We start from the raw sequence: 18,669 nt of genomic DNA on the forward strand, positions 1-18,669 counted from the left end.
GCTTGCAACATGTTAAAAGGGCCAATGTCTCTGTTAAGTACTAAACGAACAGTTAACGTTTAATTAAATAAGCCCTTGCCAATAATGTCAGATTATCAATAAAGATTAGAGACCTGGCAATTTTTAAAGAACACGATAGAAAAAATGAGCGTTTAATCAGGTTAATCCCACAAAGAAAGTATGAAGTCATTTAAAGTTAGTTGTTGAAAAAAATAGTTGGAAAATTATAAGCAATACTTCAAATGCTCACAGCTCAAAAACAGGTTTTTTGACATTGGCCCTTTTAGAACCAAGCCACTGAATTAATAATGTGACGGCCTACAATATCGAAAGCGCGTAACATAGATCAACAATAACATTACACTGACCGCTGTTTGTTGTAATGTTCTTTGTCTCTTATGCTGACATTCACCTCCGATAGATGAGATTACTGCTGCGTACCGAGTATAACAGCCTAACTGAATATTGGTGGGAAATAGTTGAGAAGTTAGATAACTTTCTTCTTTAGCATGCCAATCCTCTGGTTCATCGATTTTCTGATACTGCTGGTACGTAACACACTGGTTCATCATAGTATGCCAGCTATTCGATACCTACTCTGACGTGCTGTTTTGAATGAGCAGTGTGCGCACTTAAGTCAGAGGCTCAGTTAGTAGTAGTATGAACTGGTCTGGAATTACAGTTTAGCCCTATTCCAAATTATAGTACCAGAATTCACTAAATAACTCAAAATTCAATCTTGAAAAGAGCCGTTTCTTAGGAAAAGCTTCTTCCTCTTCACTTTCATTAAATCCACATTAATTTTACTCCAAATTAGCAGCGAAGATGTGGTTTCTTCTCTGGCTTGGAGGAAAAATTGCCTCCGCATCAGATAGGTCTTTCCCCCGCCAGTGTAGTGAATTGAGATTTTCCAACTCATCGGGCACTCCCAGGAAGCCGATAAGTAAACGGGCATAGTTTTTGCCCTGGGACTATTCACTATTTGAACACACACACACCCCGCCGAAAAAAGGACGAAGATTGTTCATGGACCACGGATGTCTAGCGTCTTGGTCATTCCAGCTCTGTAGCTTTGGACTGTTAGTTCGGCAGCATAGTACTGTTCGTTAAAAGTGAAAAAATGTGTGGTTTTTCATTTGATCGAGTATTTCATATGAAGGCGTTGCTTTTAATCACGCCATTCCTACCGACGTCATTGTAATGACCCATGTTCATTTCAATTGGGAAAACCACTAAGAGAGTCTTTCTGAGAATCTATAAAGACAGGTGGAGAGTGAGTGTCTGCCATTATAATGAAAACTCCCCAACCTGATTGTGACTGACGGTAGGCAAGGTGGCCTACCATTACAATGAAAATTCCCTAACCCAGTCTTGATATGAGAAAAGTTGATGACTTGCCCGTCGTGCTTCTAGGGCAACGTTAAGAGCTATGCAACTTAATACAATCTTGCTCACAACGTTTACACTACCTAACCTAGAATTCCGTATAAAATTTTGAATTCCGTTGCGAAGCACGGGTACATCAGCCAGTCCTATATATGGCAGCGACAGAAACTTTAGTCACTTCCACTTAAGAACTATTTAGATGTTGGTCATTCAAGAGGGACTTATAATTGTACATTCCAACAAACATGGACAAGCAGGGGAACAGAACCAAAGCTCTCTGGCATACCAAAGAGACAGAAGGCTACTCCCTTACCACCAGCCTGGCGATCAATATGTATTATTGAACTATCAATTCTCACTAACTTAAATCACAGTTTGTCATGCTTTGTGTGAGTCCCTATCCCACTTCCTAGTTCCCTTCCTTTGATTCTGTATAATGTTCATGTAGATGTTGGTGAAGAAGAAGTTATTTGTTTAGCATTGGAGAAGACTACATCTCCAAAAATGTTATTCCATAAATATTTTTTAAAAAGATGATAAATGAAGCTAGCAATAAAATGAAAGATACTTTCATTTCATAGGTAGGATACTCACTTGTCTGTCTGAGCAGATGCTAGAAGTTCAGAAGCACGACTCAAGAACACATGGAGCAATGATCCCACATTTCCAGAAGAAAGGTTGTGGACTAGAAGTTGCTGACAAAATTTTTCAATCCTCTCATCCAGCAACCGGTTTTCTGAACTATCAATGAAAGAAACAGAAATATATTTTTATCATAGTGAGTATTGATTGATGGTAAATATTCCTTCATGTATTACCAATGTTAAAAACCCCAAGAAATAGGAATTTTGCTCAAAGGAGTTCTACATTATTCCACAAAATCTACTGATATAGGTTGCTTGCATTTAAGCCCTCAAATATTAATAGAGTGTGTCAGATGTACATCAATGCTATTACTATGCCCCCTCTTTCATTACTTTGCTACCATTACAATGTGACAAAAAATATTTGCAAACACATGTAGCAAATCCCTATTGTGCCATTTCGCTTGGTGTCAACATAACATGTCATATGAATTTTACAAAGTGGGGCAAGTGAGATTCCCTTGAATTGTCAGAGAACAAAGAACAGTCACTGGCATTCAACACACATGGTACAACTGTTGAATATTGCCTGAGCTTAGCAGGCACTAGTGAACAATGAAAAGATCCCACCATAGGCAGATACACAAAATTTGTAAAACAGAATGTCAAAATTGAATCAATTTTGCCAATGTGGTTTGGATATACTGTGTATATATGAACACTGACGATCGCTGATAATGTACTCATAAGGAACGAGGTAATGCAGCATAAGAAGATGTACAATATTATAGGTGGATCCTTCCCTATAATATTGTACATCTTCTTATTTCTCTATTCAATACGGAACAATCATGAAGTTTTTAACTTTAAAAGTAATGCAGCATGTCTTAGATACTGTGCAGCAAAGTGGTTGTGGTTCACAGATATATCATAATGGTCTGTAGCCTCAATCAAGACCTGATGCAGGTCTTTCCGAGTTGACGCCTGCAACCTATTCGTCTGTAAAGCCGGGGTCCCACCTAAGATGAATTCTAATGTTGTGAAGATGGCACAAACACACAGCCCCCCAAGCCAGAGGAATTAACCAATAAAGGATAAAATCCCTGACCTACCCAAGAATCAAACCCAGAACCCCTTGGACCTAAGGCCACTATGCCAACCATTTAGGCATGGAGTGGCACATTGATGTTCGGAGGTAGTACACTCAGTTACATACACCTCCTGTTACAAAGTACAGGATTAACATTTCTCAAACAATAATGGGGTACATCGCCAGCATTAAGAATACGACTTCACTGTAGCAACTAATAACATGAATGTCCAATTTACAGTTATATTTAACACCTTACTTCATCATGCTAGTATCACCTGAAATGAGTGGTCAACAAATTCCTCACCCCAACTGATCATATATCTTTATATTTGGGATAAATCGAAACAAGCTGTTTATGAACATCCTAATCAACCATGTAATCTGCAAGACTTACAAATTGTCAAAGAGGTCACACTAGCTGGTTGCCAAGATAGGTTTAGAATCCAACATGGTGCAGCTCACACAAATTGACAGCGTGTTACACAAGACTCCAACTTAGGAAGTTAGGCCAGGCTACTGACAAGAACATTACAGAATATTAGATACATCTGGATAGTGAGACCACTGATCTGGACTGGTTAGGTCAAGCGACAGGACCATTGGGCTGGGAGTAAGAAAAGGGGATCTGGAAGCCTTAGCCCCCAGGTTATAGCTGCAAAGTGGTCAAGGGGCCTCTAGTAACCCCTGTAACTGTATTGGTTGGTGACAAAACCCTTGGATAGTTACAATCCGGATACTGTAACTACGTAAGGCACACACTATGGCACATCACTTTCAAAATCCGCGGTTTCATTATTTTCATTGAATGTGGTGACAATGCGCCAGATATTACGTGAGATCTATGCGATACTATAAGAACTGTCATGCAGCCAATAAGAACACAGGAAATGGCTGCATTTCAGAGATTGGCATAGAGTCAGTTTTCATTTTACTAAAGAATACTTCTAGAGCCAGGCTGGTGGGCCTCAGCAGGCATAAGGGAAAGATCTCTCCTCTCATCTACTATAGGTATCATTTCACATCATTTTGCATGATTTTCACCTTCTTAAAAATGTGAATGACCTAGTAAAGTGTAACTAACCAAGATGAACAGGCAAAAAATTGGACAGGAATGGTTTGATGACCTGGTGGATGGTATTTCAAGATGGATTCAAGCATGAATCTCAGCAAAAGATCACCACTGTCAAAATCTCCAACTGAGAACTAATGTTTAGTAGACCACTCTCACATGGCTACCAATAACTGCAGTACCTACTGCATGTGATCTCGGTTTCTTTCTTTGTTACTTGAGTACGCACTGGAGCAAATGTATTTGTTTTACATAAACCAGGGTTTTTTTTGTTGTTGTTGTTGTTGTTGTTAACCCGGGAGTGGCGGCACAGGGTATTTTGTGATCTGGCACAAATTTAGTTTGCTTGATTGTGCTTATTTTTAAACTTTGAGACCTTGGCTGCCACATACCACTCCTCACATTCCTTGCCTTTTGTCTGAGGTCAGTAGCATTGTAGTAAAAGGTGTTGATTCTTAGAAAGAGGGGTTATTGTCTAGCGGTGCAATCAAATGTCTCGTTAGACCCCGTGCCACCAGTCCCATTCGTTGATAATACACCAGCAGCAGTGTTGAGTGTACCAAGTTAGTTACTTGTGTAATCATGTTAGGAATTCATTCAGTCAATCCCTTATCGCTGAAATGATTTATCAAGGGTGCGAGGCAAGGGTGATAAATCTTTCATGGTCTGTGGAGAAGGAGGAAGTTTCAGTGAGAGTGAGGTACCATGTCCTTACTACGAAGACTGATCAACAAAGACTGAGACTGATTTTTTTTTCACAGATGTTAATTACTCTATTTCAATGTTTTACATGATCTTTTTCAAAGTAGTCCCCTCCTACTTCAATGCAATTTTTATAGCGTCTCTGCCAGTCCTTGAACACATGCTGAAGACCATTCTTTGTCAGGTCCTTGAGAATCGCCTCACTTTTCTTGAGCACTGGTTCAGAGTTCTCAAATCGAATGCCCCAAAGCTTTGCCTTTAGTGATGGGAATTTAAAAAATCACAGGGTGCAAGATCAGGGCTATAAGGTGGATGCGGTACACAGATAACGTTGAATCGAGCCAGAAACTGCATGACTCGATATGCGACGTGAGGCTATGCTTTGTCGTGATGAAATCGCCATCCAGTCCGAGAGAGCTCTGGTCGTTTCTTTGCAATGTGCTTCCTCATTGTAGCAAATACTAACATGTAGTAACAGTAGTGTGAGGGGGAACTTATGCTGGTAAATCATTCCATTACAGTTAAAAAATGTGATCATCACTTTCCGTGCAGATGGAACAACTTTTGCCTTTTTTGGCAATTTCCTCACTGCTGGCTTGTTTTCCTTCAGAATCATAATGGTGCTTCAGCTTTTCATAAGTTACAGTGGCTGTATGGCTTAAACGAAAACAGAATTTGATTGAGCTGTACCGCTCCTCTTGCGTCACCTCCATTGGCTGGTATGCGAAATGCACATAGCGTCTACGAAATAGAGCATTACTACCAACCTACCAATGCGAGAGTGCTGCTACCTATGGACATTATACATAAAAACCCTCTCTTTTCAAATATTTATGTTACAGATAGGAAACTACCACGGAAGCTACAGGAAAAAATCAGTCTCAGTCCTTGTTGATCAGCCCTCGTAGTTAGAATGTTGAGTGTAAATAATATGTGTTTGGATCTGTTATAAGGGATACCACCATATGAAGTATGTACAGGGGTCGAAAAATACCGGGCGCCCAGTCGCCATGGCGCCTGAATTTTCATGTTCGGTTTTGAAAATTTATTTTTTGAAATCCGGAGTTCCCTTTCATGTACTTTCCCATCACTTTACAAAGTAACAAGTCGTGTGGTGTTTCACGTTTTTTCTGTAGCTCATATATTCAAATATGTGCAATAAACATTTTCTGTGCTTTTGGCGGCGTTTTGAATTCTGTAATTGCTCTTCGTACCTTGGAACTGGACGTTTCAGTTCTGCGCGGGAGCTGCCTAGCGGTCATGGGAGATATCGCTGTAACCCGTCAAACAAGTATCCTTTCATATGGACATATCCTAACACATCCATTTCTCTTACAGATGATCAGCCATCGGCAGCCGAGTACAAAGATCATACCAGAGTTGTGGAGAAATGCAGAGAACTACTATGTTAAATAATTCCACAAACACTACATTACCGCCATCCTTCCCGTGACTAGCCGTTCCTCAACTATTGCCGCCAAAGCAGTGCTGATCGGTGCTGATACTGTAAATTCCCGTGGAATTCATTCTTTGCATTTAGAACATACGGAATGACGTGTTTATCAATTCTTGTATTTTCACCGAACAATATTTATACTTAACTTTTAATTTAATTACAGCATCTTGGTATTGAACGGTTTGCACTTTATAAATACGGTTGTTTTTATTCCTGTGCGTTTATGGAAAATTGGCAACGTAGCATCAGACATCGAAGCCCGCGAATTCGAAAGCCATTTAATGCTGGTGTATTTCACGTTTCTATGCTATACTTGAGAAAATCGGCGAATTGAAACGAACAAAACCGCACAAATTGACTGATGCGAGTAACAAACAGTGTACTCTTTCAGATTTCTTCGTAAGTAGGGCCCGTAAATGTAACACAAAGTGATACAGAAGGGAGTGAATGTGAGAAAACACGTGATGGAAGTGCCGACTGTAGAGTTCAGGATGACAATGACCAGCGTGAAATTTATGGTGTTCAAGACAATAATAGGTCAAACATAAAAAATACATCGAAATTTCAATTTTCAGGCAAACGGAAATCATTTCAGCACTTTGAGCGAAGTGCGTAAAGAAAATGAATGCTAATACGTCACAGCATATTAATGCTTTGTTCATGGCATCTTATCATATTGCAAAAAATAACAGACGCGAAGTGTACATTATGCAGTAACTTTTGTAGTATTGCCGACAAACATTCTAAAGGTGTATCCGGATTTTCAGGACCACTTAAACCGAAAACGTTTAAAACACTCAAAAAATCCTATCCTCACTCGAAGTGTCAGGAGGCTGAAAAAAATGGCGTAACAGCCCCAAAGGGCCTTGGCCTACCAAGCGACTGTTGCTCAGCCCGGAGGCCTGCAGATTATGAGGTGCCGTGCGGTCAGCACAACGAATCCTCTTGGCCGATATCCTTGGCTTTGTTGACCGGGGCCGCCATCTCACCGTCAGATAGCTCCTCAATTGTAATCATGTAGGCTGAGTGGACCTCGAACCACCTGTCAGATCCAGGTCAAAATCCATAACCTGGCCGGGAATAGAACCCGAGGCCTCCGGGTAAGAGGCAGGCACGCTACCACTACACAGCGGGGCCGGCAGGAGGCTGAAAGTTCCATGAAAAATCCCGAATGTGCACTTTTAGCGAGGTGCGTCAAGATAAAGAATGCTAATATGTTACAGCATATGAATGCATTGTTCGTGGCATCTTATCATACTAAAAAAAAAAAAAGACCCTTCACTGATTTTGAAGGTTTGTTTGCATTGTTAAGCAAGTTGAATGTTACTGGTAGGAAATCAAACAGGCACATGTAGTGTAATTTTAAAAGACGCTGACCTTGAAGGTGACTGGTGATTATTTGGGTTAGTATCTCTTAAAATATAAATTTCCATTCTTATAAGAACTGAGACTATACTACTTAAGGTCACACTTCAAAAATAATACGTAGCTTTATCCTAGTCTAACCTGTGGTGTTCATAATGTATATTTGCGAAAAATGTCCTGGCTCCTGATAAAAAGGGGCTGGCTACTGAATTATTTCTATTTTCTTCTACCCCTGAGTATGTACAATGTACAGAAAAATATTGTGTTGTTTGTGAAATGAGGAAGGAGGAGATATTATTGTGTATTGTGAGTGCTGTTAGAATATTTGGGAATAATTTCATGTTCGCCTTAATGAAATTCTTACTGGTTTTCAAATTTCTCAGCCAAGTCCCTGTTAATGTCACAGCAAAGTTATAAATGGTGTTCAAGCACGTGGTGAGTACGGTATATATGAGTAATATGTGCGAGTTATGAAGTTACAAAACAAATGGCTTATTTGTGACAAACAGTTACAAATATGATAAAACACTCAACAACTAGATGATCAGAAACAAAAATAAAAGCGTGGTCCATGCATACATATTTCTTGCAGTGTGCACGTCTGATGAAAGCAGGCTGGTCACATTTCTCACGGAAATACTCATCCGTTAATCCTCCTCTGGTGTCCGAGGGAGTTTTAACTACATCAGAAAATTCTTAGGTGTAGCTGCATTGAGAAAACAGAAAATTTACGTTAGAGAACCTTGCTGTCGAGAAATGGAAATACACAAATGATTGAAGGCATAAGAAGTGGTCTCTCTGGTTAGTGCCATTGTCAGAAGATACCATAATAGTAACTGTGATAAATTTCATAAAATGTTTGTATGGACAGAAGAACTCTCACAAATTGGGTGCCATTTGTAACTTTGCTGAGACATTGAACAGGGACTTGGCTCAGAAATGTAAAAACAATAAGAATTTTGCTAAGGGGAACATGAAATTATTCCCCCCTTAACTATTAGATAAACTCAGCAGCTTCCAAAGGCATTGAAGTCATCAAGAAGCTATTTCCAGTAAATTCTACTGAGTTGGACAGTTCATTTCTATTGGCTGTCCAAGAGTCAACCAAAGAACTTCAGTACACGCCTGTATCTATATCTTGCTACAGTGCTTGTTCTACGACGACCTCTAAATCCCTTTTGGTCATATTAACAGATATGCTGCAAACACTGTAATATTCAGTAAACTGATGGTCCTATTTGTCAGAAAATGGCCAGTGGGCTCCACTATATTGCTATTAAAACAATGTGCGTGTTATGACAGCTCTCAGCGTGGTAGCAGGAGGTGGCAGTTACTATGGCAACCAGTACACGCCTCCCGTTTCAGCCAATCCCAGCTTGACATGCACTCTCCCTTTTCCTATCTCCGCTGTCTTAAAGCTTCGAGAGGCGGTCGGTCCAAGTTCCACGTTGCCAATATAGTATACCGTAGCACATGTGGCTGGGCTATATAACAATGTCTACTTTGAGTGATATTATCTGTATAGTGTGTTTTTGAAATCAGCTAAATATTATAGTGCTATTGTGTTCGTGTTAATAAGTGTATCGTTATCGAGGCTGGCATTCTAGTGTAGTGTAAATTTTAGTATTGTGTAGTATAGTGTCATTTTAACACCATCTCATTTACTGAACTCAAAATGTTGCAACCCGTTCAGAGCGTTGCTAAACGACGAGGGTGACCTAGAATTCATTCACCTAGACAAAAGGCAAGGGTAATGGGGAAGCATAGCTTCGCTATTCGTGGTCAAGCTTGCGATATGGTATGTGCCTTACGGGAATATTTTGAGGCTGAGAGGGAAAATGAAGGCCCACTGATAGACGTTAACAAAGTTGTAGAAAGAACAGCAGCAGCTTTAAAAATTTATCAAGCTACAATAATCAGAATAGCAAAAGAAAAAGAAAAGAAAGAAAAGAGCCTTGGGAAGAAGGTGAAGGGGAAAGAGAGGGAGTGGATGTATCTGGACCATCACATGACAGGTTATCAACACCAGGCAAAACCCGGCACTATGACAAACGTGTGACCAGTATAGATGGTTTCCAGGAAGGAGCAATGGAACACCCAACAGTACGGAAACTACATACGAGTCTTAGAGAAGATAAATTGTTTTTTGGTAGTGCGTCTTCCCTTCGAATCTCCCTTCAAAAGTTAGGATTTCTTTTTGAAAAATACTCAAACCGAACTGTGTTGATGAAGAGACATGATATCGTGGCTTGGCACTGTCCCTACTTGAGGGCTGTTAGGAATGCAGATTACGAAAGCATTGTGTGGCTTGATGAAACATTTGTAAACGCTGACCACATCTTAACCAAGGGGTGGTCAGACAGAACTCCAGAAGGCACAATGAAAGCCCCGTTAGGAAAGGGAAGTAGGATCATTGTCCTGCATGCTGGCACTGCACCAGGCTTCGTTCCAAACTGTTTCCTCATGTTCCAGACGCAAAAAACAGGGGACTACCACGAAGAAATTAATGCTGCTTCCTTCATGGGATGGTTTGAAAATTCCCTCCTTAAAAACATTCCTCCGAAGTCCACCATTGTTATGGATAATGCTCCATACCATTCTGTAATAGCAGACAGAACCCCAACAATGCAGACGAGAAAAGCCAACATGCTGGCTTGGGTAGAAAGAAATGTCTTGCCTCGGAACACAGATATTACCACTGAACCTTGTACTACAAAGTCAGAGCTAATAGAGCTTGTGACAACTTACAAACCGAAACACGTTTACGTCATCAATGAGATAGCAAAAATGAATGGCCACCAGGTGATCAGGCTGCCTCCTTACCATGCCCATTTGAACCCCATAGAAAATATTTGGTCACAAGTGAAGGGTTACGTAGCTGAGAACAACAAGAGGTTCACCATCACTGAAATAGAGAGACTGACCAGAGAGGGTATTGAGAATGTCACTGCAGAAAAATGGGCCTCTGTGGTGAAACACACATGGGAACTGACGCAGAAGCAGTGGAAAAAGGAAAGAGTTTTGGAACACTGTGTGGAAGAAATGATCATCTCCCTCGTTCCGAGCTCCAGCTCCGCAGGTGAAGAAAGTGATTCCTCCCTGGGAGTTGCTCCACTCACACCGTGAAGGTGAGTAATTTTCTACTGTGATGAACATCTCCAAAATGTATTTTAAAGCTGAGTAACCAGTACGGGAGTCTGCTTTCTGATAATCAGTATCATATGCATAAAATGTCACTTCGGATTTTTCTTAAAAATTGGTAATGCAAATTTTCCAGTTGTAGCATGAAGTCGACAAAATTGCCTTGAAAAGCTAATGTTTGAATGAAGTATAAGAGGTGTTTCCAGCACCCTTCGAAATGTTGATAATATTTATTATTTTTTGTCTCTGAAAATAATAATTATAAATTATTATAACAATTATTATTATTCTGTGCTTCCTTCTCATTAAGGTGGATGGACTTCGATTTTTAGAATTTTAGACAAGGCATGTGATATTTTAGAAATTAGGAATTATGATCTATGGTTAGAATATATACAGTTTTTTGTTTTGCTTCGGATTTCAATAAAAAGAGGTCCCATGACTAATGATTGCAAGTTTAAAGGCACTCGAAACGACAAGACGGCCTTTTACATCGCATAGCTCTAATTCCAATTATAGCTGGCATCTTAAATTGTGCCGTTGCTTATGACAGGGTCCGAACAATTTAATAATATAATAAATAATAATGCTATTTACTTTACGTCCCACTAACTACATTTATGGTTTTTGGAGACGCCGAGGTGCCGGAATTTGGTCCCGCAGGAGTTCTTTTACGTGCCAGTAAATCTACCGACATGAGGCTGCCGTATTTGAGCACCTTCAAATACCAACGGACTGAGCCAGGATCGAACCTGCCAAGTTGGGGTCAGAAGGCCAGCGCCTCAACCGTCTGAGCCACTCAGCCCAGCCCGAACGATTTCTCCTCTTTGTACAAAAATCTCTTAGATATTTTTCTCACCCTCGCCCGAATTTGAACCCAGAATGTTGAGCAGGCCTGTCAATATGCCATTCTGATACTGAAATCTACCTAAAATTAAAATCAATCTTCCAGAGATAGACTGATTAAAGCCTATGAGGAAGGGGAATGAGGAGATTGTCTTATGATATTTGAGCTGATAAAATTACTGCTGAGCCACCTTAGAATAATAGCAACGATATTTAACGTTTTTCTAACTCTTTCATGATCGCCATTAAGATATTATTTTCCGCAGAGCCTAACGCAGAACGAGATGTTAACTGTGATGTAGTACTCCTGCCGGATCATGTGGCAACACAGCGCTCCCACTCCTTTGTTTGGCGCCACGTGCTGCGAACTGTCAGAACACACGCATTGTTTTAATAGCACTATATGGTAGAAATTCAATATGTGCAGCATAACTTTTATAACATCATAAGGGATTTGAAATCTTACACATCTTATGTGGAATACCTTGTAGAGGTGAGATGTGTTCACTGCGACAGCCAGAGACCCACCCGTCGTCCCCCAGAAGTACATTTACTTTTATAACCTAATATCATTTATCACACGCCATTTTTCATTGCTCAAGCGCGCTGTAGCATTTCCATTGGTTGAGATACAATCAGATATAACGTCATTCCCAGCAATGAAGTGAAATGCATTCCGTTACCAATCCGCGTGCAATAAAAACACAACTAAATCAAATCTGTAACAAAACAATGTACAGTACAGACCAATAGCTTTGTCACTAGCAGGCACGATAAATTACTTCAGTTTTTTGAATGTGCTGCTCTCACCATACGGGATGCTAGAGGCCTAAAGCCACTTCACGGCCCTAATCTGGGGCCTTTTGCCCGCAGACCCCTTTTGCTTGATCCCAGGCCAACGGTTTTGTCAATAATCTAACCTAACCCACATAGAAACATATACAACCAAGGCTATGAAATTACTAGGCATTCTCTATCGCTTCACAGAAATTTCTGACCCCATTGCTCTTCGTCACTTCTTCCTCATGATCATTCAACCTCTCTTAAACTACTGCTCTCCTATTTGGACAACAGCCTCCCCCTCCAATACTAAGCAGTTAGACAGAGCAGTGTCGTCCTTTGCTGCAATTGTAAGGAACAGAAACCCCAAGCTCAGAAATCTGTCTACGCAGCAGGTATTAATGGCAATTAATATGTCACCGCTTCACATCAGGCGACAGGTAGCTGACCTGAGTTTCCTCCACGGGATCTTAAATGGGCATTACCGCTCGGAACATCTTGTCTCACTCTTCTCTCTTCGTGTTCCTTCCCGCTCCACCAGAATCAAAGACCTTCTGCACATTCCCCACACTCAGCACTTAATACTTCAACGATCTTTCCTAATCCGCCTCCCAACACTCTTTAACAATATTAACAGGAGACAAGAACTTGATATAGCATCAAATAAAAGTGTATTCGAGAGGTGTGTAAATAGCCTCTTAAAGATAAGTTGATGTGAAGGGATTATACCGCCATCTTGACCCACGACGACTTGGCTATGAATATGAACATTCTTATGGTTTTCGATTTGGACAGTTCTTATTAGTAGGCTGTGTACCTGATCTTGTTATATTTTGTTATGTTTGTTATATTTTATTATGAAAGTTTACGTTTGTTAAATAGTCTGTTGACAGTGCAAGTGAAATTTGCTCAGTGTAGCTGTATCTTGTGCTTCGTGAATGAATGAATAAATAAATAAATAAATAAATAAATAAATAAATAAATAAATAAATAAATAAATAAATAACCAATCCAGACTAATGGTTTTGTCACTAACCGGACCTAACAATCCTGACCAATAGCTTTGTCACTAGCCGGCATGATAGATCACTTCATCTTTTTGAATGCGCTGCTATTATAACCGTTCGGAATGCTACAGGCTTACGCCCCCAGATCCCCTTTGCTCGGTCACAGTCCAAACCAATCCGCCAGTTCATAAGATGAAAACTAGCGCTCTGCATCTAACAATGTACGACTAGTTCTTAAGGTCAAGAGTTGGTAGCCATGTGCACCGCACGAACACGAAGTCTGCGAGGAAGAAACAAATGACAGTGCAATCGCGCCTAGATGTCTGCGCTGAAAAAGTGTTGCAGTAACTGAACTTTGCCGGATATACAAATGGGGTAGGAAGGTATCAACTATCACAAGCCACGGCATTATCATGTAAGAGGTTCGAGGCCCACTTGGCCAACACAATTACAACTGAGGAGCTATCTGACAGTGAGATGGCGGCCCATTCTAGAAAGCCAAGAATAACAGCTCAGAGGATTTTTTACTGACCATACGTCGCCTCATAATCTGCAGCAGACCTTTGGGCTGAGCAGCAGTCTTTTGGTATTCCAAGGACAGTCAGGGCTATAGTGCCATGTGAGGGGGTTTGTCACTATGGATCCAACTGCACCAAAGGTGTGCTTGCTTCACTTCACAGCGAGGATTTGTCCAAATCGCAATTTTTATAAAATCCTGATTAGTCAACATTATTAACTTGATCTCGTGACAGACATTTTTCCCCAATAGGAGACCTGATTTCTCTCACAAATTCATTAACTGTTTTGTTCAATATCAACAGCCCCTTCAACCAATTGTGGGTGATTTTCAAACAAACTATATTATTTTGATTAAAATTTTCACCCATAGGATGGAAACTTTGAACAGCGGGGAGGGTCAATTCTCTTCTTAAATTTCATTGCCCAGAGTTGCAATATACTGTCATGTATTACAGCGTTTTCCTGTCTCTTTACTTTAAAATGGTCACACACTTCAGAGTTCATAATATTCTCAGGCTGTTTGGTTCTGATAAGCACCATCGTTTGAGTGCATTTTTGAAGTTTCGTAACACAGTCCTACTCTTTTTCTTTTCTGTGCCGTGGCTGTTGTAAGTTGCAGGCGAGGTGTCAGATCGATTGCTAATCCAGGACAACATAGATGGGGAGGATCAAAATTTCCATGTTCTTCCTGTGAATGTTTTGTGGCCATATCTTGTATGTATCAGCCAGATATCCTTCTGGAAACTTTTTTGATTTTCTTGGAGATGATGGCTGATAATATGAACTGCTGCTTCCCTGGACATCCGCCACAGATGACTGTTTTATCACTCACCATCGCAGCAATGTCACTTTGTCATCTCATGCCTCTTCATCGATTACAAGAGTACTTACCTCTGCTATTACAGCTTCTTCTTCTGACTACTGTTTGTTTATTTGTTCACAAGTAACATGCTCTTCACCTGTAAGTGCATTCTCTGAAATACTAAGGTAATCCACAAATATTTCACAATTAACTTCCCGCTTCTCTCATCATCGAGGGTGACCGCACTGTACAAACTTCCTCACTCTACAAACACACTTCCACACCACACAGATAATGTGATCTATTCTAGCAAACAACACAAACCTGTCTTGAGAGTTGTGACCACTACTCTGATTGATGGTAGATAGGGGAAACCTACACCGCACCATCTATTCCTCACTCTTCTGTCCACACCACTGCATCATGGTGGCTAAATCTTTAGGAGTAGTTTGTCTTTCCGATCCCCTTCCTTGTTAGTCACCAAACGAAATTAAATTAATTCAGCCATAGGAACCATCCAATAGAATCATACATTTGTTGTCGAACAGCAATAGGCTATAAACAGAATCTCAAAAGTGGTAGACCCATTAGATGGCACCACAAGGTCTGAGGATAATCATCATCCATAAAATTGGTGTGCATACTGAAAATAAATTTAAGACAGCAAATGTAAAATACAGTATTAAAACAAAACAACCAGCACAAAAGGACTAGAAGGTTCAACAGGACGGCATACATCGCAAGAAATAGGGCTCCTTTAAAACAGAAACCATGAGGTGGCAAAGCTTTACCTTGTGCTACGCAACACTAGTACAGTGAGTCACCACTTGCAGCACAGACATCCAGGCTATGTATGACTGTAGTTTATTTCTTGCGACTGATGTGATAGTGCAGTGCACAAGGCTGCCAACTTAGTAACTACGCACAAGACATTTGATGAACATGGTTAGGTCTGGCTAGTGACAAAACTAATGGACTGGGGCCAATCAAAGGGGTCTGGGGGCATACACCAGCAGGTTACAGCCACTAGGCCCCTAGCATTCCGCAGGGGGATTGAAGCACATTCGATGATGGATAGTAGTGATCAAAAGCTGAATTAATTACGCTTGCCAAATAGTGAGAAAGCCATTAATCTGGATTGGTTACATCCATCTAATGACAAAATAATGAATTGCTCTGGGTGGGTAGGTAGGACCTCGAGATCAAGACTGTAGTGCATTTTTCTACATTGATTCCGTTATGGGCTGTATTTACTTGTGTTTTTATTCTGCACAGGCTGGTAACAGAATGTCTTTCTCTTGACTGCTGGGAAATGACGTCAAGTTCAATTATATGTCAGTCAATGGCAATGCTAGTAGCAGCTAAAGCAATGGGGAAAGGACTATAGGCCTACAATATTTCATTTGGTTAAAAAAGTAAATGTACTTCTGGGGGGGTGAACATTCTCCTCTAGTCCAACTTGTGGGCTGAATGGTCAGCGTACTAGCCTTCCGTTCAGAGGGTCCCGGATACGATTCCCGGTCGGGTCGGGGATTTTAACCTTGATTGGTTAATTCCAATGTTTCGGGGGCTGGGTGTGTGTGGCGTTTTCAACATTAGCGATCATCCTAGGTAGGGCCCTCATCTTCACAGACATGCAGGTTGCCTAATAGCCCGTCTACTAGAAAAAAGACCCGCACCAGCCCACTCCGGAGGCCATATGCCATTATTATTATTATTATTATTATTATTATTATTATTATTATTATTCTCCTCTAAAAGGTATTCCACAAAAGATTTGCATCACTTCTAAGTCATTTTTAATGTTATTAAGCTTGCAAAGCAAATAGTAAAGCTCTTCCTTTCTTTTTAGGCATTTCTTTTTCCAAGTTATGTAGAACCAGATGATCAGTGGAATTTCATGCTTTTTGTGCCCTAAATAGATCATAATGATTTTAAACTTTAACAAGTTAATGTTTGCACTGTTAGTAAATATCATTAAATAGGTATGTAAATTTTGGATTTCCAATTACCACATATGAATGTAATCTTAAAAGGTAAACCTCAAAATATTTCCAAAATTACTGTATAATCTCTAAGGTGAATGCATGGTTTCAGCTAAACATCTAACAGAGAGATAAGAAAATGTTTACGAAAGTTGCTTTACGTCACACTGACACAGAGGTCTCATGGCGACGATGGGTCAGGAAAGGGCTAGGAATGGGAAGGAAGCGGCCGAGGACTTACATGAAGGTACAGCCCCAGCATTTGCACAGTGTGAAAACGGAAAACCACGGAAGAACATTTTCAGTGCTGCCAACAGTGAGGTACGGTACGAACCCACTATCTCCCGAAGATCTAAGAAAACAGTCCCCACCATTTCTACTTTAAAAGCTTTTATATTTATTTAATATTAACAGCAGCATATTACATTAATCCCATCATATAAGACTAACAAATTTTACTTTCTTACGACACTTCTTACAATCCCTTATCTGCACAAAGAACCAAAATTTTAGGTTCGGTCCCTGAAAGGCTAACATCTTAAATATTCACCCGAAAATAACTAATGTTAACAATAACCTTACCTGGTAGTGGGCGGAGTAATCGAGAAGGAGAGAAATCGGTTCCAAAAAGGATCATTTGGAGAAACATGTTCTTTCTTAGCAAACCTTTCCAAGTACTGGTTAGCTTCGATGTCATCATGTCGACTTGTTGAGGTCCCCATTCTCTCAAACATTTATACCTCAGAGCATCCTGGTTACTCTTTATAACAGAACGAAATACCGAAGTGGATGACACCATAAATAATGTCAGAATTACATTTCACTTACTGCAAAAGTCTAACACACAGAACCGGTGAAAAAAAATAAATGTTTCGCTTAGGAATACCTATTTCATATTACAATAATATAGCATATTCTTCAAGTTAGATCAGATTGTATCACATTCGAGTTAAATAAACTATACGAATTACTTATGCCACGCCAGAATCTCATGTTTTACGAATGTCACATAACTTTGATTATTCCATGATACTTCGTGACACTGCCTGCTCGATCTGCATCCGATGGCTGCTTATATTGCCAGCTCATTCCATATTCAAAACGTGTAAAACGACTTACAAACAATCTGCCACTAGATGGCAGCAACAGACGTACCCAGTTACTGCGTGAATACAACTAGATAAGCATACAAGCAAAATTTAAAATCTGAAAGTAACAGAAAAATTAAAGAATTTTACGTATAAAGTGGTGCTCTAGAGGGTTATAGCTCCAGGACTTTTCGAGAAAGAGATTTCGACGAACAAGAAAACCTGGAAACCAGGGGCGATTTCTCCGAGCATGCTACGCTTGCTGCGCAAGCGCAATATTTTTCTAAAGCAGGCGAGTTAAAAAAATTACAGTATGTACCGTATCTGTAATAGATCTGCATTATACAAATCGCATGTTGCATATATCTTGGCGAGTCCAGCGAGGCTTGCTCGTGTCTTAGGAGCTTCAGCGGAGCTGTCGACACAGCGAGAAATGTATGCGCGCGCAGGTTTCTTCTCTCCAAGGCCGGTTGCAAGCTGTTACGTTTGTAATGTGTAGTTGGAAGCTCTGGTCTGAGAGCTACAGAGCTAGTGTGTTGTGTCAGTGAGTAGTGTACTGCAAGTACATCTATTCTGAATTATTTGACGTGCTGCAATGGGTTCCAAACCGTGCATTATTGACAGTTTGTTATCAAATCCATTTTCTCGGAGGACTATCCAAGAGAAAACAGACTTTATTAAGAATGGCCCTGTCCGGCGCTGCCAGATTTAAAGACACAGTACAGGGAGAAAAATAGAGAACATGTACGTTCATTCTCTGTATCTCAATATAATAATACGCACTGGTTGATAGGGTCCCAGAAACTGAATAGACTGTTTTGCTGGCCGTGTTTACTATTTTCTGCT

The 18,669-nt window shown here is 40.3% G+C and overlaps 1 protein-coding gene across 2 annotated transcripts in view; it reads right to left on the minus strand.

Moving 5' to 3' along the window:
* Positions 1-17,778, minus strand: part of LOC136874050 (dymeclin) — a 276,206-nt gene extending 258,428 nt beyond the window's left edge. Inside the window, exons 1-2 of one of the 2 annotated variants that reach the window (XM_067147559.2) lie at positions 17,318-17,778; positions 1,981-2,127 (exon numbers count right to left, since the gene is read on the minus strand). In XM_067147559.2, coding sequence (XP_067003660.1) covers positions 1,981-2,127; positions 17,318-17,469 — 299 coding nt within the window. In that variant the 5' untranslated portion in view covers positions 17,470-17,778. Of the gene's footprint in view, positions 1-1,980; positions 2,128-15,074; positions 15,189-17,317 lie in introns of those variants that run through there. The other variant, XM_067147560.2, reaches the window with a different exon arrangement.
* Positions 17,779-18,669: the final 891 nt, after the last annotated feature.

The sequence above is a fragment of the Anabrus simplex genome, chromosome 5, assembly GCF_040414725.1.
Source record: "Anabrus simplex isolate iqAnaSimp1 chromosome 5, ASM4041472v1, whole genome shotgun sequence".
NCBI lineage: Eukaryota > Metazoa > Arthropoda > Insecta > Orthoptera > Tettigoniidae > Anabrus > Anabrus simplex.